Below are 25,810 nucleotides of genomic sequence, written 5' to 3'. Positions count from 1 at the left end.
CAACCAAAATTGTCGAGAAAGGTAACTGTGAACTAAAAAATCATTTTGTCTTCTTTTATTAGTTTATTAGTTGATGATATAACTCCGGTAAAGATTACGGATGTTTAAAACAATTAACGTCACTAGGTCAAATGATGTTAACGCGCAGTTTCCCGTAATAATCGGTCAATATGGAGAATAATATTAGTGCAAATGAAAGCTCTTATTTAATTTTATGCAAGAATTGCACCGGTACACCATGTTTTTGCAATTACATCTGGGCTTTTATTTCCTTTAAACAAAGAGGACTGCAACTGTGTGTTATTATGCAACACAACACGCCACAATTACTAGTATTGCGTCCTAACGTCAAATGTTAGTAGCGGCGCGCTGGAACAGAAAACTAAACAAAACGGACAAATATTTGGTGAATATCTTCAAGGATGTAGAAAATAAGCTATGATAACGTGTTAGAATTGAAATAATTGCTTTTGAGTATAATAATTGTTTGTCGTTCAGATCCATGTTATTTAAGAATTAACATTATTCATTTTATTAGTGATTTGTCGTTAAATAAAATCATTGTTTGGAATTCAGATGCGGAAGAATTACTGCGCGTCGGTAATATAACGATACTCGTCCGAACGACAAACAATAATTTAATTCAAGAGCAAATCACTAAATGAGATATATATTATTTCAATTCTAACACGTTATCAGTTATCAAGGATCATAATCTATATCTTTGAAGATATTCGATAAATATTTCCCTGCTTTGTGTGGTTTTATGTTCCAACGCACCGCTATGACCCTATGACGTAATAACTGTAAAGTACAAACTCTGTGTGTTTGCCTGTGTACGCGTGTGTGTGTTGCACAAAATGAATCAGGCCGTGTTTGAATATATCGTAACTTATATAGTTATAATTTGAACTCCAGACATTGATTTTATTCAACGACAAATTACTGTTTAGATTGTATAAATATTCGATAGTGACGATCGGTGAAGGGTATTATAATTAATGTCAAATTTACATAATTATACTAAGATAAGTTACGCCAGCGCTGTTATACGTCCTGGCAAAGCGTTCCAAACAAAACCTTAAGTTTGAAGTATAATAAAGTACAATAATTTATACTAATAAAATATAAATTTTATTCACCTTATGCATGGCAAGCTCATTGACACAACCGGAGATGTATAATTAATGTAGAATCTATGGCTTATGCAAATTATTTGTTTCAACGTAATTAAAAGGTTTGTGGTAAAAATGATAAACACATTTACATGTGTGGATACAGAAACTACAAAGAGGAGAATATCAGTAAGAAAAACAATAAACACAGACATACATAATTATATATATAAACTGTTCGAAGGAATGTAGGCGTGGCCCAGATATATAAACATCAACTTGAATCTAATGAGCATCAGGTGTACTATTAGACAGTCTTAGCTTAAAGGTCTTAATGATACGAAGTGCAAGTTTATTCAATAAATCTAAAATCGCCTGGCTTTTCGTTAATATTTATATCTACATTTTAAAATGAAATGAAACTCATTCTCTAAATCATTTTCACAAAAAAGATCAATGTTAAGTGAATTTGGCAGTTGGACGCCTTCCTCACTTGAAAAAAAATCAACATCTCATGCAATGTTCCGATTCCTTAAAGTTGAGGGGACCTTAACCACTTGATCACGGAGGTGGTACAGTGATGTATTTTATCAATTAGAAGACTGATCTGATCACCTGTTTCCATTTTGCAACCAGAATAGTTACTGCGGTTCAGCCAGATGCAGCGAATGTCTAAACGGGTCCGAGATAATCAAAAGGATTTATATCTTCCATATTGTGTCCATTATAAGTCCATTTTCCAGTATTTCTAAATGTGCGCCATAATTATTGTTTGAACAAGGTTTAATGAAGTGATAACTGATCAAGAATTATAGCTGCTTACAGGGTTTCTTGCAGACTGCTTTCTGAAGAAGCAAACGTTTCCTCGAAACAATCCAATATCGTATTCAGAGGACTCCGACAATGTTATGAGGTTATTTTACAATGTTGAGTACAATATTTCACACCATAAAAAAGATAGATGTAGAAAACAAAAAATTCAAACATTTTAACTCGCAAACAACACACATTAATTTAAAATACGTTATTCGCTGATAACACATAGATCTATACATTTACTTTCAGTGCCAAAAGTTTCGAAAACTATTTTTTGTAAAATTTTGACCCGAAACCATGATAATTGGATAGGAAACGTTCTTACTAAGAAATTGAGTGCTTACACTTACATGCTTCGTTCAGAAAAAAAAAAAAAAAAAAAAAGAGAGAGAGTTATCGCAATTTTTGTTTTACTGCTGTCGCAAGGAAAACACTTCAAAATGTCTCCTTATAAGGAATTGGAAAAGTTATCTCGTCCAACATGAAAAAGATATGGATCTTTGGGACTGGAGTCCAATATGAAAAAAATATGGCGTTTGTGGATTGTAGATTTCGGATGTTACTATATATACTTCAGAAAATGTGCAATACTGGTTTCTATTGTAGTGTCACCCAGTAACATTATACTGACACCGGGCTAACCAGTCCTTGTACTATCCTCTTAATACTGAGCGCCAAGCGAGGAATCTACTAGTATCGTTTTCACGTCGTTGGTATGATGCGGCCAAGAATCAAGCCCACGACCTCCCGCACTCGAGGCGGGCGCTCTACTACTAGGCTATCTAGGCCGTTAACTTTGAAGAAAGTTAAATTAACTTTACTTCCAATGATATAACGACTTTTGCTATTTTTCATCCAGACTGAACTTTCATTATGTTTCTTGAAGATTGTTCATTGGTTGACTGTCCTGTTGGACCTCTATGCAAAAATGGTTACTACAAGCCCGAGGAATTTTGTTGCCATATTTGTCGACCAGGTAAACATTTATCTAGTACAATAGTTTTTAAACGTTTGTAAATTGCGTAACGTTTTGAGAAAACAATAACAAAACTCTCTAGTTTGATTCAATCGCGATGCAATATATAATTATATGTGATTAAAATAATAATTATTATTATGAAAATAACAAAGAACTGAACTTTAAAATATCTCTCTTATTTTGTTTTACCCAATACAACCATTCCATACCGATAAACATTTGATAAAAATCACTTTAAAATATCTTTAGAGAAACCAAAACCAGGATCATGTCCTGAACCAGCGGGCGCTGGTATATGTGTAGAGATGTGCAAGAGTGACAGTGACTGTAATGGTACTCAGAAATGTTGCTCTAACGAGTGTGGTCATACTCGCCAAACACCAATACAAGGTAAAAGCAAAATGCATTATTTTCATATAACTTATTGATGCCTCTTAATGGCATTGTTATATTAATTCTGACCACTGTTCCAGTCTAAATGCATGCATTTTATTTGCATGTGTTTATATACTTGCTGTTCTATTCATTCTGCATTAAAATATGTCGTGAAATGTTCCGAAACAAGTTTATATCAAGAACGTTATTGACACTGATTCTGGTATGCAAGGTATGTGGCCTATGGTCTACGTATTTGGCAGTAAGAGCCAATATACAAGACTGGACGATTGATAGCCTTGCTTCTGTTTATCATATTAAGCTACTGTATAGCTACTGTGCAGTACATAGATTGCATGTGATAATTAAATTGGGACTTAACAAACTAAGTGATAAAATACAACAACATATTTATTTTTCAATTAATCAAGCTTTATAAACAATTATATCTCATTATTGCTTGATTTTTATAAAAAAAATAAAGAATGAAAGAAAATGCTTTCATGCACCTTTTTAAAAATGATGAATAATTCATGTTTAAATAAATCATGTGTATTTTGAACAATAATATCTGTTTATTGCTGGATTTTATCATGAAGGTCCATATTTTTTTTCATTTATTGAAGATGCAACTCAGCGCTTCTTTAATTTCTAATAAAAATCCAGCAATATTCAATTTTTTCTGTTTTTATTTTGTTACTTAGATAAAAAGATCATGATTAATTAATAATTGTTAAAATGCTTGTCATTTCTCTTATTGAGTTTTAAATAATTATTTCATTTTCATTAAATAAAGGTGAGAGTTTTCTAAAATGGTGAGTATTGTCTTGATGTAAGAATTATAATTTAATTGGTCAGGATATTACTCAACAAGAATGAGCAATTACAATAAGTATATTATCAATTAAAATAATTTTGTGTATAATCTGAAAAAAAGCTGCATTTCAATCAGTGAAATGTATAGCACTAGAAATAACCAATTTACATATTAATAAAATTTATGATCCTCTGACATGGACTAGATGTCAAGTCTACAGGGGTTTTATGGATCCTTATCAGACTGGACCAGACAGGATCCTGTTTATTGGGGATTAAAGCGACTGGCTTTTAGAGGCGAGGGGGGGGGGGGAGTCACTTATATAGGAGATTTTCTTTGCCTTTAAGTCTATATTTTTTGCGGTTTTGAAAAACACGGGTATATGCGACCTTTAGGGTCAGGCTATAAATGCACAATATGCAAATATTTATAATATGGTAGAATCTTTAACAAACTGCTTTATTGTATCTGTCGATACATGTTTCATGCGATCTTTTACAGACTGTTCAAAGGTATCATGTACAAGTCTTAGCTGTGATGATTTCTACTTACCAGAAGGAGAATGTTGCCCAACTTGTCCAGCAGGTATTTAAATTGCCTATATTTAATATACATATATATGTGTGTGTTTGTGTGTGTGTGTGTGTGTGTGTGTGTGTGTGTGTGTGTTAGCTATTCTATTCACTCTGTAATTTGGTTCCGAAAAAAGGAGACTGTAAAATATAATGTGAAATAGTTCGATAATATTATCGTTGTTTTTATATCATTTTGATTCTGAAACATCTTTTATATGAAATAGGGAATCAGATGTGGTAGTTATCCTTTTAGTTAAATTTATTTATTTTTTATTTGGGTTTTACGGTGCACCAACACAGTATAGGTTATATGGCGCCAAAAAGGACTACAAATTTTGGTTCCACACCTCATTTACATCGAAATAAAAACATGAGGTATGGAATGCTGGAATCACAGAGTTACTGCAAAACCAAGTGTTAAGACCCTATCAGTCGCCTCTTACGATCATGCAAGGGTAAAGCAGTGGTTCCAATTCTTTTCATACACAGATCGTCCCAGAACCACATGGGGAGTTTTTTTTTCAAAAAATTATATGTGTATAGCTCTGAGCGTTATATAACGCCACTCCTTAATTCTAGGAGACAATGATATTTTGCGGAAGGCCTAATTAGGCCGATTTATATTTACCTTAAGAAGAATGTTGTCAAGTGTTGTAATAACTTTCTATGCCCTCTTCGGCAAAGATAGCGTATATTGTTTTGTCGCTCGATATATCTACAGGCAATTTGGTTTCCGATCAATAACTGAAGAATCGGTTAAATTTCATATGATTATATTGCATGTTGTCAGAAGATGACGTCTGTTGTGTTAGTGTCAGTGCGTCTACGGCCTAGGTCGAAATGACCCCGAAACTGAAAACGATTACCGAAAATGCAACAATGACTGATCTCTTTAATGTGTTTTTCCCCATTTCCGCTTTGTTTTCTTAAACAACTGGAAGTATTCACACTTGAGGCCAACATGGTAGATGGGGAAACCCAATGCATAGCCTCTAGAAATGAAGTCGTTACTTTTTTACTTACTTATATACATCTTTATAAAATCGGACCGGTATCTCCAAAGATATTGTCCTTGAATTGGTCAAAATTGCCAAAATTTTCCACTCGATAACTAGAGTAATTTTCTTTGATGTCAACCATACTTAAACAGATGCTGTATTACTATAAAATCTAGACAAGGCTTGATAACCAGCCAGTTCGGACCAGTATCTCCATGGTTATGACCTTTGAACTGGTCAAAATTGCCCATATTAACAGTGTCCACTTTTAACTTGTGTAGTTCTTATCCAATATTCATTTAACTTGGTGACAATATTCATGGCCTTATTTTCTCTTACTAGTTCAATAATCAAGTGAATAGTCCCTGCCAGTCTTGAGTTAAGGTTGCTGAATTTCTAAAAATAGCTAAAATTTACAATGTCAAATAAATAATATAAGCGATAGATCTACGCAGACTTAGTCAGAATATTAATTTGCATATTATCCTGACCAAGTTCGATAACAAGCAGGATAGTCTCAGTCGCTTTGGAGTTATAGTCCTTGAATAGGTCAAAATTCATAAAATTGACAACTAGTCTGCTCAATGAGTAGAGTATTTAAAAAGTTATAAGTGTTTTCTGTAAAATTCGTATTTAGTGACAGTTTGGCACTTTTGTTTCTCATAGTTAACAATGGAAAGTAAATTTTAGACCAGACTTGTAAGGTTGAAACAAGTAAATGATAACATCAAAAGTTTCATGTCTCTCCAAAAAGGATTTGAGCTATGCGATGCGAATTGTTTTCCAAAAATTAATGCCAGCAGATTCTTTGTTTACCCATTGGACCCTGCTCGTGTGAACGAAGTTTCATCGCTCTTAGGGAACTTCAAGCTTGGACAAGGTTGACAGCTGATTGGTTTGGCCCTAATAATCGTCCACAAAAGTACGCCAGTTGATAAGTTGGAAATTCTTCACTTGTGGGATTCTCCCGGACTTTTGATTCTTGAATAATTAACCGGAACAAATTGTACATCATAAATCACGTTGCTGTTACCTTTTTAGTGTCTTTAAAACAACATTTAGATAACCAGAATCCACAGGAAGACGTTAATATACATCAAGTTTTTTTCCCGGAGAAGCTACCCTCGGACCCCCCGCCCCCAACACACACACCCACACACACACAAACACATACTGCCTCAGATAAAATTTGTGTCTGGCTACGGTACTGAATATATGCACAAATTCTACCGTGAATTGAACTGATAAACAAATATTGAAATATAACAGATCATCCAATCAAAATTAGAGATATTCATTTATTTACTGTTATTCTATATGTAGACTTGTGTGTAGCAAGATTAAGTATTTCTGCTGAAAATCAAATATATTACAGTAAGTATCAATTATTAACATTTTTGTAACGTCTAAGACATGTGCAGTCTAGAGGTCATTTTCTATTTAAGACTGCCTACTGCCTAAGAAGCCTGGTCCATGCAGAGCTGCCATTCCTCGGTACTTTTACAATACAGATACGTGTAAATGCGAACCTTTCAGTTGGGGTGGGTGCCGCCCAAACGGAAACAATTTTTTCAGCCTCCTTCATTGTCAAGCATCATGCGAGGAACCAATGAAATCTAATCCTGTTTGTGAACATCCGAAGAAGATATCAGATCCTGTCTGCAACCTACCATCAGCCACAGGTCTATGCTTTGGGGCTTTCCAGCGTTTCTTCTTTAACATACAGACATGTCAGTGTGAAGAGTTTATCTATGGCGGTTGCGGCGGCAACGAAAACAGATACGAAACCTTGTAGGAATGTCGAGCTGTTTGTGGATCTTCGGTTATGTGTCCAGTTTGTAACCTGCCATCAGTTAAGGGACCATGCGAAGACAAATTAGACAGATGGTATTTTGACGTTGCTGAATGTAAATGTAAGAAGTTTCGGTACGGAGGTTGTGGTGGAAATATGAACCGTTTTCTGTCCAGAAAAGAGTGTGAGGGCTCATGCGGAACATTCCCTTGTCCAGTTTGCTCCAAGCCAATGAAGGCTTCGCCATGTAAAATAGCAATAGGTAGATTCTATTACGACCCTTTAACAAACAAATGCAAAGAATTCACATGGGGTGGTTGTCAGCCAAATGGAAACAATTTTAGAAACAGGAGGCTATGTAATAATGTCTGTAAAAATTTTGTCTGTTCCCTCCCGGAAAAAGCTGGACCATGCAAAGCCGCAATAGAGAGGTATTATTATGACGCCCTTACCGGAAAATGTCAAACTTTTTTTTGGGGTGGATGTGGTTCGAACGGAAATAACTTCCATTCTTTAAAGTCTTGCAAGAGAAATTGCATGCAGGAAGAATGAATGTAGGCCTATCACTCCTTTGGACTTAGTGCGATTTCTTCTGAGCAGCATAATGCGGGTTTTAAACACAAGCTTTCATTTGGTGTCCATGTTCAAGCTCGCACCGGCCTTATATTTGAATAAATTAATGTCAAATATCATAACCTCTGAAACATAAAGCAAAATTGTTACGAGGGATTTACCTAATTGCAATATCTTTAGTAATATTAAACATTTTTCAAAACATATTTTTATACCATGATGCGGATATATTGCAGGATCTGAACTGTATATATATATATATATATATATATATATATATATATATATATATATTTCATCATAGACAAAATAATTTCTAGAACATTGTCAGAAAGCTGATTTGTTTGTTATTTTTATGAACCGAATATAATATAACAAACTGGTAAAATATGACGTACTGCTGTGTGGCGGCCGTAAAAAGTCGCCCCAATCTGACTAAAGTACATCTCCTATATTACGCTACGCATAGGATCTGAAAACGACCTATTCATTGCCTCGTTCTGACGGCTCTTTCGCTAGCCAATCAGAGCCTAGCTTACAACATCTTGCAAATCTACATGTAGCATTGACTTTTGATATTTACAATTCTTATGTCGTAACGTATCAGATAGCCGGTTAGCTCAGTCGGTAGGCCATTTGCTTTGTAAGCGAGGGGTCCCGGGTTCGAGTCCTGGAATAACCGCATATTTTTCTTATCCTTTGAATATCGAACAAGTCGTCTGATTGGATAACATAAAAATAGCAATAATGGAAATCCAAAATATACAGAAGACGAATGTGAATAGGTCGTTCTCAGATCTTTGTTTAGAAGATCAAGTACTTTAGTCAGATTGAAGTCGCCCCGACTTCATCTCAGTGTTGTTGTATTTTTGGTCCTACGGGATTATTGATTTCAACTCATTTAGTTTGAAGATTGAATACTGCTTAAGCCGGTGCTAGGGGGCGTGGGCAGTGTTGCATTTTCCATTACTGCTCATGAACAGACTCAATCAAACCGAGTCTGCAATTTTCACTGTTTGCCTTGTTCTCGGTGCTTCCGAGGTATCTACTTTCCAGATTGTATTTACTGTTGTATCTAAAAATATATTTTTTATTTTATGTTTTATAGTAAATTACTGTTAATCAATGTGCAAAATGTTCTAAAAACAAGAGAAAAGAACTTTTGCATCTCATCTGAAAAAGTGAAAATAGTAAATTTTGCAATATTCGGCTCTTTTAACGTTGGTGGAGAGGTTGCTACTAGTTTCATTAAGTAGCTAAAATATGTATAAGCTAGAAACTGAAGTGGTTATTTTCTTTACTTGTTCTTGTTTGGTTAGTAAATTTTAATTTTCATTCCCTGTGTTCATGTCCACCTATAATATGTGTTTATTATTTTTGTAATTTTTTTTTTGGTGCAGAAAAAAAGTTGTAATAGTAAAGCGATAGTTTAAACGCTGACTTAAACAGTGTATGAACTTGCAGTGCTTCTTTCTCCTTTTAAATGAGACTATTACCAGCTTACGGATTCAGAATTTTATAAATATTACGTTTTGTATTTTATTCCATTTTGAATGTGACACTTATGTCTCTTTTAATATGTTCGTGGAGAAATTGCTACAGGTTTAATTTCTGCAGAATCATCAAAGAGTTAAAATATGTATAAGCTAGCAACTGAACTGTATTTTTTTGTACTTTACTTCGTGTTATTGACATGTTTAGTTTATATTGTTTTCATTAAGTGTTTGCCTGCCCAACCGGAATATATACTTTATCTGGTGAAGAAACGAGTGTTTATTACATATGATAATAATAATGTATGAACTTGCAGTAAAGTGCTTTTTCTTTTTCATCTAACGCCATTATCTGCTATTTTAATCAGAATTTTCATGTGTTATTTTTTTCTATTTTGCTCCTTTACAATTATATATCCCATGAGATCGTTAAAGAAGCGAGCGAAAGGACGTGACTGGTTTGATATACAATGTACATTGTAATATGTTAAAGGTACTGGCCTCCAGATTGTACGAAAACAAAAAAAAGTAATAAAAAGTTATCAGGAATTTAATGTTATATTTCTTTAGAAAGCTTTGAAACTCAATAAACGCTTTACTCGAAATAAACTGCCTTAATGATAAATATCTATAATTAACAACCATTAAATCCGTGGTTTATTGCCGCGGCGGCCTGCGTTCGATTCCCGGCTCGAGCATCCTTTTTTCTTGATTTGGCCTTTTTAAGATAGTTTAGATATAAAAACTAATATTCTAATTTTCGTAATTTGACCAAATTTCCATTTTAAAGAAAAATCATTGTTAGCCAAAATCTGGAGGTCAGTGCCTTTAAAAAGGGTTACACACACAGACGGTAGAAATCAAGACTTAAAGAACGCCAAACTGCCTGAATTGCAGTTTAATTACAACATCTCTGAATAGAAAACACCCCAGCATGAGGGTTAATCCAGAATTACGCGGAATTGCATTAGAAGATAACTTAGAAATATTTCATTTAAAAAAACCAAAGTGCAAATTTTGAATATCAGTTAAAACCTGAAATAGTTAAGGATCAAAATTCCTGGACAAAGCCGGATTGACACTACAATTTCTCTACTTTTTACCAGCCTCGCTTCAACATTTAATTGTTACTTTGACAACCAAAAAGGTGTAGTAGTTAAACAGCAACGGTAATCAGCAAAGATAATATGTGAAAATCACTTGTGAATTGCTAACTAAAATATTAGTAATAATGCACAACCTCCGTACATAGATACATTGTTTTGTTTCCAAACAAAAACGTTTTCAAGTGTATCGGCCTCTTTCTTACAGCCTGTGTGCAACAACTCACATTCTCAGTGCTCTTCACTGTGTAAGTAATGGTCTGTTTATTGTTTATCAATGTGTTTTAACGTATTACACAACTTATACGCTCTGATAATTTTCACAGTATATCTCGTTTATTCCTACTGAAAATACCTTCTAATGGCTTGGTACCAGATGTGTCTTATTCCGTTTATCCTGGTCTACCATATGTCTGTTGATTGCTAAAGAAAAAGTCACATTAGTGGAGATTTTTGAGACGTATTTTATAAAATGTCAACATGTATGGCGTTGAAAAAAGCTTCTGTTCGGAAAATGCAGAATGTTACGGCATAGCACTGTTTGTCAATGTGTACTTTCGAGATATAAGAGTCTCGGAAGATCAACTTACATAACTCATATATTCGATCTACATGTCTCGTGCTTTCATCTTACATAACTCTAAATTTCGATTTATTAGGTTCGACTAACTTACCCGGTATTTCAACTAACTACATGGACATATATGTGTAGGTCCTTTTCAATATTTCAGGTAGCATTAAAGTGTTATAAATGATGACCGGAATTTGTTTTCATATAAACTATCGTTTAAGTCTGAAATGATTTCAGCTTCTACACGAACGTCTAGTCATAGGTCATGGCTACCGTTTCAGACAAAGACAGGGACAGCTTTAGAGGTATGATGCGAATACCGTAACCGCTCGGCCAACGAAAACTCACTGACTAAATCGTAAACTTAGTGTATTGACTTGATTTTATGTTATTGTTTTGTTTTCACTTCAAAACGCCATAATACTGTGCGCTACCTATAGTTCGGTTTTGAGATGAGCGATGTTTGTGTACTTTTGACAATGGAACGGTCCGTTATTTAGGTAGTGTTACTCAGTACGATAGTGGTTCTTACCTAAATAAGGCCATGTAAATCATGCTGACTTCCCTAATCGGTAGACAAGTATATAAATTGCACCATCAAACTACATGGTTTGCTGCCCACGTGATGATAGCGTCTAAAAGTACTGTCGCGTCTCGTTCTATATTTATCAATGTTTACAAAATAAAGCGTTGTAACGGTTTATAAAAGTTCATGAGAAAAACTGCAAAAAATCGAATGTTCCCGTAATTCTGGAAACTATTAACTGGTCAACCATTATGTTTCATGTAAATATATGAAACAGTGGCGGCATTTTGCCTTTCGGTGATAAATTATTTGAAAAATTACAAATCACAATGTGTGGTAAAGATTTCTTTGCCATTCATCCATAGAGACACAAATGTTCCCCATAATAGGACGACGTGTCCTGCACAAGACCCAGACCCCTAGCTCTAAGGTCAAGGTCACACTTACAGGTCAAATGTTAACCAGAGTTTGTTTTGTGACCAATTTGTATCTGTCATCCATTCAGGTATTTTGAAATTAGTCGGCACAAATCTTCCGCATACTGAGACGACATGTCATGCGTAAGTCCCAGACCCCTAGCTCCAAGGCCAAGATCTCACTTCGAGATCACAGGTTTAGAGCATCAGTTTCATGTCTTGTTCATAACTCTTCAATTCATCAAGATATTTCAAAATCACTTAGCACAAATGTTCCCCATATGGAGACAACATATCACATGCAAGACCCATTTTCGGATTTTTTTGCGTGCTTTGTTGGCAAATAAAAATCGGTTTTGAGTTCAGATGCGTTGTAATCTAATCACGAAGGCCGAAGCAACAAAGCACGAAAAACTAAAATCTATTTCCATTCTTACACGTTCAAATTATACCAGGAAGGGATCCTAATCTAATCTGGAATAAAATGCGGTTTTAAATACGAGGGAGTAAACCGAAATAACCAAAAGTAGGTCATTTTGCGATACATGTTCTAATCGACAAGACAGTTCACGGTAAAATCCCCCGGCCGAGTCATACCAAAGACGTAAAAAATGGTACTAGCAGCTTCCTCGCTTGGCCTTCAGCATTAAGGTTATAGTGCTAGGACTGGTCAGCCCGGTGTCAGTATAATGTGACTGGGTGGGGTATCATGTCACGTGTCTACGGCGTGATATTCCAGTGAGGCAGCACTATAAAGCTGGGCATTGTGCTCACTGCTACAAGTAGACACCGTCGTTTATATGACTGAAAAATTGTTGAAAAAGACGTTAAACCCGAACACGCACGCACGCACGCACACACACCTTTCTTTATATAAAAGAAAATATTAAAAATGTTAGAATTTGCATTTTGTGTACTAAATATAAAAATCATCATACAGGTCAGATACACGTACACCCAGAGAGATAAATAATAAATACCGACCGAATTGGAGGTATGCATCACTGTACTTACCTGGGCCCGTGCATTGTGTGAATACCGAGCCACGAAGCAGCGATGTAGATCTATTTACGCTTTGTACGGGCTCAGGTTAGTATGGCGATGCATACCGATACTGAGGCTCGGTTATTGATTACCGCATGTAACGTATGATATAGAAGAGGAGTTGGAGATTGTGGCATGCAGAGTTTAAACAGGTATGAATATTATCGTTCAAACTAATCACCTTTATTACAACATAATAATATTATGATGTGCATACTGAATCTTTATCAAATGTAATTGCTACTGTTTCAAATTTTCTTGACAATTCCTTAACATTTCAAATCTACACAAACATGTAATCAAAACTGTGTGAATGTAGTGCAATCTCTGTCGCTTACTTATCAACAAGTCCGTCTACTTAAGTTGATAACAAAAATTTGAAAAAAAAATGTGTCACAAGTTCATTACCCCGGGCGTGACGGTAGTTCTCCTTGATTTTGACATAAAACAGTTGTGCTTGAAATTTCGTTCTCCTACTAACTATCATGTGGAGAAAATGTCATTATCATGCGGAGAACAAATCAATACTGGTGCATAATCCATAAACATGTGTAAGACTGTAAGGGTAACGGGTACATAGCCCGCCCGCATTGCTCAATAGGGAGATCGCAGATGTACAGATGCGGGGTCGTGAGTTCAATCCTCGGGCGTATTTCAGTGGCAATTGATAACAGACATTGTGTATGAATTATTTCTTCCTCCACCTGTGATTCATATGAGGAAGTTGGAAGTTACATGCAAAGAAATGTAAGGTTTAATATTGGTACAGAATACTTAAACACTAGTTAGGATAACTGCCCGCCTGAACATTACCGATAAGTTGCCATATGCTGTATGCTTGCACTGTGCTTTACTTTATTGAACTAAGCAGGTAAGTTTACTTTTAAAACGAAATGTTGCATATGCTAGAACTATTAATTTATTCGTCAACGTACCTCTGTATTCATACCCTTTCCAATAGTGTAATATTAAACAGGGACATTAGAAACAAGAATGTTTCCGCGTACCTTTCTACGTAATTGTTTGGAAGAAAATTGTCGCTTTCAAAACATCAGCGGAGGCAGGTATTCAAATACTTCCCTAACAGTCCGGTTAGTATTTGGTTATCAACCTGCACTCGTACACTTTCAGGTTGATACCCTCAATACTAACCCAGTCAAAACAAAGGAGTAATGCAATAATGTAATTTGTTGATAGCATTTAATAATTTCAACAAAATTTAACAATTTACTCATTTTACCACTTCCATCAATTTCTGAAAAATTACAAAATCTAGAATATACAAACTAGTGAAAAAAGTTATGACATGTAAATGGCAGGTTAGCAATTTTGTTCAGTATATTACATAATGCACAAGTAGCATTATTAAACTCGTAAATCGACACACACTTGTCATTTGAAAGAGATTGAACCGCTACGATGTATGTAAACTTAAAGAGTAACTTAGGAACAATAGAGTGAAACATTTCGTTTGCACGCGGTTTGCTATTTCCGATTTGTGAACATTATCTTTAATTTACAGTTATGCTGATAAATTGTGCCCTGTTTGGCTTTACTTTCATGCTGACGGCATTGCTACCGAAAGCAAATGACATTGGTAAGTACGGATTTAATGACTTAGAATATAAACAATACTGAAATATAAAATTTTGATAAATAAATTCAGATAAAAGTATAATATAAAGTGATGATATGATTATATATATATAAAATCCTAACAATAATTTCCCCGATTCGAGTATTATTTACGCGGGTTGTTCAAAAATGTCGTGGTAATTAAATAATGGGCGGATCTGTGTGTTTATTAGTAAAGTCCCATATACTCAGCACTGTGAATGCGATTAAGTTAAAACGTCCAGACATGAACCAAGACTACTTTATCCTTCACCAGGAAAACATCCCCGTGTGTACGGCAAATTCTACTACGATTTGAATTATTAAAATATTACCCGTATTGCCCTGACATTCGCACTCATGTACTGCTGAGTGTTTTAAGAGATTAAAAATATCGTCGTGGTTAAACGGTTTTATGATGTGAACATTTAACATCGGCAAAACGGTGAATAGTTGGGTAAAGATTTAAGGTGACTGGTTAGGAGATACTTATACAGTAAATGCATTGCCTGTATCCGGAGAGTGTGCACCAGTCTCTGGACATGCGTGCGCCGCGTGGTATACAGTGACGTTTAAAAAACTTTTTTCGTGAATATGTTTGATATTGACAAATTAATTTTAAAAAAGAGTTAAATTTTATGCCGGTATATATTTCATTGCTTTATCACCATTGTACATTATACAGCAAGATTTTTACGAACATCTCAAACAATTCATGTATTTAAATTGGTCAAAGCTAGCGTATATTCTATAAATCTGTGATTTTATTGGCCTCTCTTATAAGGTTATTCCATTTTCCGTCAATAGATATCTCTCCTAACTGTTTTAAGGACCGCTGATATTTTTTTTTCAAAGATTGTAAAGGTTGTCATTTCATGTCGCATTCTAACCATTGCAAAAACAACAGTCTTGCATAAAAATTACATTAACAAGGAATCATTAGCATACCGTTAATGCAATTTTAACAGACAAAAATGTCGAGAAATGTAATTGTAAACTAAAGTGTCATTTTGTCTTCTTTAATTAATTACTGCTTTCCAGTATGGAATGGAAATATTATTGAAATCAAATTTGATTTACACACGGTTATAACGAATTTCCGCTTATCTACAGCGTTTTAAATATTCCTATTTTAGCACTTCTTTATGTTTAATATAAAATAGTTATAACAAAACATGGTTACAGCGAATTATCGGATATAAGGCACACATTTCCATTTCCATTCGATGAGAAATACATCGAAGTATATCGGTTATAGCGAAGCACAAAAGTAATGATAGGAAGTTTATATCCTCAACTATTGTATGATATTGATTTAAATTTAAATATTATTCTAGTTCGTGATCATGAAATGTCAAGAAAATAAATCAATTGTGTGCTTAAACATTGCAACACGACCCAATTTTTATTTTAAATAAAGAAAATTGCAGCTGTGTGTTTGTATGAAACACATGTACTGTTTATACGTCACAATTGTTACGTCATAAAATCAAACGTGAGTAGCTGCGCGCTGGAAAAGATAACCACACAAAACAGGCATATCTTTAAAAGTGTATAAAAATCCTTAATAACGTGTTATAATCGAAACGGTGATTTGTTCTTGAGTAAAATCATTGGCGTTCAGATCACCCGAGCTGCTCCCTCGCGTTTTAATTCCTTCTCATCGGAACTTCAAACAATGATTTTATTCAACGACACATTACTATTTTGGAATATATTATTTCTTAATTACTATACATTACATTATATGATATATTTTGAATTGTATATATGTATAAATATTCGCTAATGACGATCGGTGGAACATATAATATTGTCAAATTTTGCATAATTATGCGGAAATGTACAACGCCAGCGGTGTTATGGCAAACTGTTTCAGTTAAAAGTTTAAGTGTGAAGTATAATGAATTATATATGTATTATTTAACATAAATTTATTCATCTCGAGCATGACAAGCTCATCGGCACAACCACACATTTATAATTTACATAGAATCTATGGTATTCGCAATTTACTTGATACAATATGAATTCAATGTAATATTTTAAACTGTTCATGGTAAAAAAACAATAAACATATTTACATGCGTAACTATAGAAACTAGAGGTAGAATATCAACAAGAAAAATATTATACACAGACATACAAAATTATATAAAGTATAGCCCAGATATAAACGTCAACATGAATCTGATGAACATCAGGTCTAATAATAGACCGTCTAAGCTTATGTAAAGTTCAAGTTTTGTTACTGTGTTTTTATTTGATTAATTTAACAATTCATTAAATCTACAAATGCCTGGCTCTTCGTAGATATTTTCCAATATATGCTTTTACGTAAATTGTCTTAGTATCTACATTTCAAAATGGAGTGAAATTCATTCTCTAAATCATTTGTATCACAGAAAGTACATTTTCTTTCTTGTCTAGGTATAGGATTAACAGAATATTTAGCTTTTTCGATTAGCAAGTGATTTAAGCCTTACTTTAGCCTTTACTTAATCTTTGCCTTAAAACTGGAACAAACAGATCAGTATTAATTGAATTTGGCAATTGGATACCTTCCTCATCTGAAAGAATTCAACACCCCAAGCAAGGTTCCGAACCCATAGCGGTGAGGGACAAGTGATTCAGAGTCTACGACCTTAATCACTCGGCCACGAAGGCACCTCGATGTCTGTTGTTACAGTGATGTCTTTTATCAATTACAAGATTGATCTGATCACCTTTAAGCCTTTTCAAGCCAGAGTAGTTACTGTAGTTCGCACAGATCAGATGCACCGGATGTCTAAACGAGTCCGAGATAATCATGATCTGCAACTTCTATATCGTATCCATTATAAGTCCATTTTTTTAGTATTTTTAATATTCCATTTTTAGCTCATCTGATTTTTTTATCACTTCATCGTCGTCGGCGTCAGCTTCTGTGTCGGCTTCAGCGTCGGCGTTACCTGGTTAAGTTTTATGTTTAGGTCAACTTTTCTCCTAAACTATCAAAGCTATTGCTTTAAAACTTGCAACACATGTTTACCATCATTAGCTGACTCTGTACAGCAAGTACCATAACTCCATCCTGCTTTTTGCAAGAATTATGGCCCCTTTTGTACTTAGAAAATATCGGATTTCTTAGTTAAGTTTTATGTTTAGGTCATTTTTTCTCATAAACTATCAAAGCTATTGCTTTAAAACTTGCAACACTTGTTCACCATCATTAGCTATTGCTTGAAAACTTGGAGCAGTTAGCTGACTCTGCACAGCAAGTACCGTAACTCTACATTGCGTTTTGCGATAATTATGGGCCTTTTTTTTAAATCGTTTAAGAATAAAGAAAATGGAAACGGAGAATAGACTTTTCTTTAATAATCCAATATCGAACACAAAGAATTCTGTTGCTAAATACAAGATTTTACACTTCTGTACATGGAGCGGATCATTTGAAACAGTTAACCATCCATTCTGGGTTTTTTTTTATCATTTGACGTCCCCAAAGATACTAGTTAACACTAAATCATTTGTTTTCCTGAGAAATGTGTCACTGGGTAATGTGTTATGGCTATAAAGATTGACATTTTAAACATCCATCAGCACAAACAGCATAATATAGTTGTTCAATATAATAAAGGGAGATGTGTAGAGATGTGCAAGAGTGACAGTGACTGTAATGGCACTCAGAAATGCTGCTCTAACGATTGCGGTCATACCTGTCAAACACCAATACCAGGTAAAAGCAAAATACATTATATTGATAAATATAACTGATGCCTTTTAATGTCATTATTACATTCATCATGACCACTGTACCATATTTAATATCTGCATGTGTTCATATTATTGCTGTTTTATTCACTCTGTATTAAAATATGGTGTGAAATGTTTCGAAACAAGTTCACATCAAGAACGTCAGTTTTAGGTCTTTATATTTCTTGCGGTTTTGAAAATACCTAGGCAAATGCAAATCTCTAGCTAGCGCTATTATTGCACATGTTAGCATTAGCCATAATCAGTTGATATAACCGGCTATTTAATTTAAAGAATGAACGACAAATTAATGATGAAACACTGCTTATATACGATGGATAATTACCTAGACTGCCTCTATAGCTTTAATAGTATTAGACATACATTAATAAAACATATATCAATAGAACCGTCGTTCTATCCTCTACTAAGTCTGTAAATATCAAAAATGTCTCTCCTACATCAAATGACTGCGGCTTGAAGACGCACACTGTCGCGCTTCCGTAAATTTTCAAATCGGCGACCTTTGAGGTTGGACATCAACTCCGGGAAAATAGCACCCAGCGCGCGTGCATCCGCAAATACATGTACGTAAGCTATCAAAATAATAAAATACAATTTTGTGATTTTGAAAATGATAAAAATTACTGCTTGCGATTCCTAACTTGGGACAATTTATAACATTTTAGTGTTCATCACAATAATTTACAGCAATTTGAATATCCCTCATCCAATATTGAAGTACTATTATACTACTGTATATTAAATATCATTGTACAAGAGAAGTGAATATTGCTAAATACCTTCTGCATGTTCAATTTGGTGGTCAGAATGCCGTGCTAACATTGGTAGCCTCTGACAGCTCCCGAACGGTCGTTCTGCAGTCCGCTTTTAGTTTGTCTTTTATTGACGTCCCGGCTGACGGTCCGATTGTTGACTTCCATCCACGCCAGCATCGTCTTCAAGGGACTGCCGGTGTAATGAAGTATTTCGACCCCCATAGAATAACGACCCCCCCCCCCGGGTCATAATTCTATAGAAAATATGATTCCTTTCCTGTAAAATATTGACTCCCCTTATAAAAAACTGACTCCCTTTGAAAACTCTATAGAATAACGACCCCCCCCCGGTCATTATTCTATAGAAAAACTGACCCCTCCAAGTAAAATACTGACTCCTTAAAGATGACTCCCTTCGAATCTCATAGAATTACGACCCCGGTTATTATACTATAGAAAAAGTGACTCCTTCCATGTAAAATACTCACTGCCGAAATTACTACATTCGAACTCTCATACAATATCGATTCCCGGACATTATTCTATTTAAAAAAGTTACTCTTTCCGTGTAAAACACCGGCTCCTAAAAAGATTTTCGACGATAATATCTATTAAAAAGTGATCCCCACCAAACTTAACGGACAATTTTACTAGATCTACAACTCTAATACCCTCCATTGCCAACAGTTAACATTTTGATTGTACTACTACTACTGGTGCCGCTACTTCTATTGCTATTACTACATGTACTTCTTCTTCTACTACTACTATTACTACTTCTACTACTACTACTACAACTGCTACTACTGATACTACTATACCTGCTTCCACTAATACGTCTTGTACATCTACATCTTCTTCTCCTGCTGCTGTTGTTGCTGTCACTTATTCCTCTGCTGCTGCTGCTGCTGCTGCTGCTGCTGCTGCTACTGCAACTGCCACTACCACTACCACTGCCGATACTACTACTACTACTACTACTACTACTACTTTCTATTGTTGCCGATACCGTACTTTACTGAAGAATTACTTCATACCGAAGTTTGCAGGGATTATTGACACTGGTGTGTTTTGTGAACGTATTGTGAATTGTTATTTTCCTGAAAAAAATGTATACACCAAGATACAGCGTCTAGAAATAGAATCCCTTTCCCCGTTGCGGAATGCTCTGATTTCTGTGTCAAGTGATGGTATCTGGGGCTAATGGTCAAACGGAAGGACGGACGTACGGACGGACAAGGGCAAATCTATATGCCCCCCCCCCCTCCCCCGAGTGGGGGCATAAAATGCAGCAATTAGGCCTTAGATACATGAGTTATCACTAAATTTGACCAAATGACTGTGGGTCGTTTTTTCTATGGGAGTCAATATTCTTCGTGAGGTTCAGTTTACTTCATGTGGGGGAGTCATAGTATTATGATCTGGAGGTCATAATACTATGACCGGGGGGTACTTTTGCTATAGAATAATGGGGGTCGAAATACTTCATTACACCGGCCATCAGAAAAGCGTCGAAACCATTTGAATACCAGCGCACGACAAACGCAGTTTTCTCACCGTGTCTGCTTCAGTAGCTTATACGTTTCCGATGGTGTTTTGCCTATTTCTTTGTTGCGCAAATTTCCAAACGTTCTTGTGACGACATATTTAAATTCATTGCATGCCTGACTTTCATAGAACAGAAGTCGTTTATTTCACAATGCAACGGCATTGACGTCATATTTTCAGATAAGGTCGCGCAAACGTCGTCAAACAGAATCGCGGATTTTTTAAGAATTTCTGCGGCTGATATTTATTTTATTAAGTTTTTACTTCAGCATGCGTATGACAAAACGTCACCTGGGCCGGTAGCGGGTTACTATGGTTGCATTTATCCGCTTGTTTCTTACTATGCTATGTCATGCTATTCTAATCAAGTCAGTCAATAAAAAAGGTTAACTCTTTCAAATGGTACAATTTTCAACATGTTGCAAGTACTATGAAAATAGTTATTGGACCAGTCTACGTAATTATTGATCATCCCTCGTAATTTCAGGGACATGAATATTTGTCTCACACAACCGATGTTAGTCGTCGAAGAAATACAAATGATGTCAAATCGTAGCATAGCAACTAGACTTTTCATGACTACCTACTCATTTACAGGTTCATAATTAGAAACTAATTTTACAAAGAAATACACCCCTTGCGAAACATCCAATTTGTTTGAATACTGAACAACATTTCCACACCATTAAGGTAGTTCTTCACGTTTGATAATCTGGAAGTAATGGCATAACGTCATTTATTTGGAAAACGTCGTAGAACCCTGGACCCGGCATTCGGAAACAAAAATCATCATACGAATTAATTGCAAAGTTGTAAAGAGATCTAATAACAATGACTACACACTTGGATTCACAATTATGAATATTGTCTTGAGATACAGATTTTCTGAAATTTCAGCGTTTAGACGTTAAAAACATGCCTTAAGCGTAAATATGAAATGTCAAAGTACAAAAATCATGTCAGTCAGTTATGATTAACTTATGGTTGAACAAATCCTTAGACAAACTTAATTTAATAAAAGATGTATAAGTGCACAGTAGTAGTGGAAAATTTCAAGTAATTCTCTCTTTTCAAAGATACATGCAGTGGTTTTTGTGGAGGCATTGCTGGCATCCCTTGTCCTGTTGGCTTAACATGCAAACTTATGGGGAAGTTTCCAGACGCTGGTGGGAAATGTTGTATCGATGAATCAATACCTATTAGCGGTAACACTATTTTTATTAATACCGAAATATCGTGAATTAAACTGATACACAAATGTTGAAATTTAACAGGCCATCCAATCACAAGAGATATTCAAGCAACATTTACTCAGTGTTATTCTATATAGAGACTTTTGTGTAGTGAAATTTAGTATTTCTACTGAAGATCAAACATATTACAGGAAGTATTGATTATTAACTTGCTTTAGTAATGCCAAAGACAGTCAGACATCATTTACTATTTTAGCATGCCTGCTGCCTAAGAAGCCTGGTCCATGCAAAGCTGCCATTCCACGGTATTTCTACAATACAGATACATGTCAATGCGAACCTTTCACTTGGGGTGGGTGTCGTCCCAACGACAACAATTTTCTAAACCTCGTCCATTGTCAAGCATTATGCGAGAAACCTATGAAAAATAATGCTGTTTGTGAACTTCCAAAGAAGATATCAGGGCATTGCAACCTACCATCGGCCCAAGGACCATGCAATGGGCATTTCCAGCGTTTCTTCTTTAACATACAGACATGTCAGTGTGAAGAGTTTATCTATGGCGGTTGCGGTGGCAACGAAAACAGATACGAAACCTTGCAGGAATGTCGAGCTGTTTGTGGATCATCGATTATGTGCCCAGTTTGTAACCTGCCATCAGTTAAGGGACCATGCGAAGAAAAACTAGACCGATGGTATTTTGACGTTGCTGAATGTAAATGTAAGAAGTTTCGGTACGGAGGTTGTGGTGGAAATATGAACCGTTTTCTGTCCAGAAAAGATTGTGAGGGCTCATGCGGAACATTCCCTTGTCCAGTTTGCTCCGAACCAATGAAGGTTGGGCCATGTAAGATGGCAATAGATAGATTCTTTTACGACCCTTTAGCAAACAAATGTAAAGAATTCACATGGGGTGGTTGTCTGCCAAATGGCAACAATTTTAGAAACAAGAGATTATGTAATAATGTCTGTAAAAATTTTGTCTGTTCCCTCCCGGCAAAAGCTGGACCATGCGAAGCCGCGATAGAGAGATATTATTATGACGCCGCTACCGGAAAATGTCAAATGTTTTTGTGGGGTGGATGTGATTCGAACGGAAATAACTTCCGTTCTCTTAAGGCTTGCAAGAGAAATTGCATGCAAGAAGAATGAGTTTAGGACTATAAACATATAGATGTATAACAACATAGCAAGATAATTGATTTACATGATGTCAAATACATTTGTTTAAGTAACCGACGAATATTATGTAATGCGTCGATTTATGTTTTGTACATTAAAAGTATAATTGTTCCAGATATAATTGATGAAGGACTGAATGTGATTTTGTTTAGACGGGTGTAAACAATATAGGAACTTCTGACAAATCCATGGATCATGCTTGCAATATGTAACTCATGTGCTAAATGTTCCAGTGTGGTATATACCCGTCTAAACACAATAAACACTGTTCAGTCCTGATATTTACATCTGTACAATAAAAGCTTATTACAATAATCGGTGTTTTTTTTTCATGGATAAATAATATTTATACTCGATAGATAGAGCAGCCAAACTAGCGTTACTTCCGCTCACGTTATATGTAAGTACAGTTCCTTACTTCAAAATATCGTAATAGTAAGAGGTCGGAATGATGAAATATCACTCCTTAAACATCAGAAGGTACTAAATGCCTTTGCTACTATATTCTATTTAAAAATAAGAATTCATATCATATTTTAGCATTTCTAGCCTTTCACTTCCTGAGAGACTACCCGTGTTCAGAAGTCTGTCCTTAGGCAATCAAAACATACCAAAAAAACAAAGACAAATATCAAACAGGGAATGCCACGTACCAAAAACGCAGCCTCCCCAAAACGAAACCTACAGCACAAAGCCACCACATGAGGACAAAACGAACAAAAAAAGGAACACAGTGGGGCACCTGTCACAAATTGACATACGGGCCTTATTTTATCTGTAGTGTAAATGCAGGTATTGCATCATCTTTTTGTAAATTTTTGAGTTATTGAGGTAAATGTCAGATTTCGCGCATAAAATACCTCTAATGTTTTTCTGTATTTTATAACTTAAATTTCCATGTAAATTTCATTAAATTCTGTTCAGTAATAAGAAAGTTGATATTTTATAAACTTCAGTAATTTATGTTTTTATCCCCAAAACCACTATAATGGGCCTCAAATTGTCAATTTCAATCCGCGCCAAAGTAGTTAGATTCCCCGGCTATATCGTGAATCCCGTGGAAATACAAATAGTCAAGAGTTTACGCATAGGCCGTGAATCCCATGAAATTTAGTATTTGGCGGGACATTACCCTTTAAATAGACTGGACTAGATATGCCTTGCGCACACCACCTTCCGACATTATACACGAATCTGTCTGATTAATTTTTCTTGCTAGAAATTTACGCTCGATAGAGGTAAGAAATTTATTTGTTAGATTTTTGTATGATTTTTGCACTACGATTTTTATTTGGTAAATTTTTGTGCATTCTACAGAATTCTGTAACATTTACTTTTCGGCATGTGATTTTGGCTAGTTTCGGTATGTCGGGATAATTTATTAAATTTTTCAGACTTTTGTAAATAAATAATTATAAATAATTTTGCCGATATTGTATTGCACTGTAATGTATAAATCTATATGGCAAGTCTAGTACTGTGTATGTAATATATTATTGTAATTTGAGATATTATGCCAGTCTATAGCATATACATACAATGTCCGTTTTGTTGTATGGCATTTAATGCTATATGGATGCCAACTATGATATAACGTTTGATTTACATTGAATTTTGTTGATTTGTAGTTGTAAATAATGGCTACAGTTTATCATTTCCATTACTATTTTTTTCATCATAAACTTTTCATATCTTTTCATACTTTGACTTTAGTCTTTTAAGTAAGTAATTTTTGTAATAATGGAAGTAATTAGTGACGTATTTTAATCACGTGTCGTCTGAACTTAGTAGCACATATATTTTGTATAAGTAGCACGTATCATTTATGGGAGCCTACGGAGGTATGGTGTACCCAAAGGAGCAGTTTTATGCCCTGACTTTTTTTGTTTTGCTATGGTGCTTACCATATGTTATATATTTTTAGTTTCTTCCGCCAGACGATTTTACCTGGTGATGTCATAACCCGGTAGTACAATGCCCGAGGTTCACTTGTCTTCACTCGCCTGGTTGTGATTTTCCCAGAGCTTTCGTCCCATGGTTGTGCCGTAAACCGCAAAGACGATGATTGTTGTTATCCTCTGAAGTCAGCTCAGGGATGCAATCACCTACCGCCATAGGGAGCCAACACGGAATCAACGTATTCATGGTTTAAAGGGACTTGTTTTAAAGATACGTCACATATTGTTTGTGCTACTTAAAGTTCGCAATTAAATTAAAGAACTGTGTCACGTCACTTTAAAATGGAACTGTAAGAACTTTGTATCTGGTGATACTGAACTTTGATTTTTTTTCTTTCTTTCTTATAATCAGTTTTTTTGTTGTTTTTTTTTTTATATCATCTATTCATTGTTAATAATCATCTTATGTAAATAAATTTGTAAATATTGTAAAGGGTGTTGATTTGTTTCGATGGTTACTGTCGCCGGTACGGCCTTTCCTGTCACAGCACCTCCTTGGAACGGTCAGTGGCAAAAACAACACTGGAGAGCTTAAACCGGTTTATGGTGTGCACCCAACCTCACTCTTACCCCCACCATGTTCCAATGTTCCAAAGACACGGGAC

At 35.2% G+C, this 25,810-nt stretch overlaps 2 protein-coding genes across 3 annotated transcripts in view; one reads left to right on the top strand and one right to left on the bottom strand.

Annotated features, from left to right (window-relative positions):
• LOC123523039 (uncharacterized) overlaps positions 1-25,810 on the bottom strand; it is a 331,093-nt gene that overhangs the window by 141,517 nt on the left and 163,766 nt on the right. The gene's annotated exons all lie outside the window — the stretch shown is intronic.
• Positions 14,607-23,560, top strand: LOC123565501 (actinia tenebrosa protease inhibitors-like). Of its 2 annotated transcripts, XM_053549390.1 has the most exons (4): positions 14,607-14,790; positions 18,430-18,528; positions 21,949-22,077; positions 22,322-23,560. In XM_053549390.1, the coding sequence occupies exons 1-4, from the start codon at positions 14,718-14,720 to the stop codon at positions 23,215-23,217; spliced, it is 1,197 nt and encodes a 398-aa protein (XP_053405365.1). In that variant the 5' UTR covers positions 14,607-14,717; the 3' UTR covers positions 23,218-23,560. The 2 variants fall into 2 exon arrangements, with proteins under 2 accessions (XP_053405365.1, XP_053405367.1); XM_053549392.1 differs by lacking the exon at positions 18,430-18,528 and having other exon boundaries at positions 22,322-23,559.

The sequence above is a fragment of the Mercenaria mercenaria genome, chromosome 8, assembly GCF_021730395.1.
Source record: "Mercenaria mercenaria strain notata chromosome 8, MADL_Memer_1, whole genome shotgun sequence".
NCBI lineage: Eukaryota > Metazoa > Mollusca > Bivalvia > Venerida > Veneridae > Mercenaria > Mercenaria mercenaria.
This window is presented reverse-complemented; position numbering and strand designations above follow the sequence as displayed.

Excerpts from the sequence above, each read along its gene's own strand:
- LOC123565501 (XM_053549390.1), top strand. The coding sequence starts at position 14,718 with ATGCTGATAAATTGTGCCCTGTTTGGCTTTACTTTCATGCTGACGGCA. Across the intron at positions 18,529-21,948 it reads CTGTCAAACACCAATACCAG|ATACATGCAGTGGTTTTTGT; the intron begins GTAAAAGCAAAA and ends CTCTTTTCAAAG. Across the intron at positions 22,078-22,321 it reads TGAATCAATACCTATTAGCG|CATGCCTGCTGCCTAAGAAG; the intron begins GTAACACTATTT and ends TTACTATTTTAG.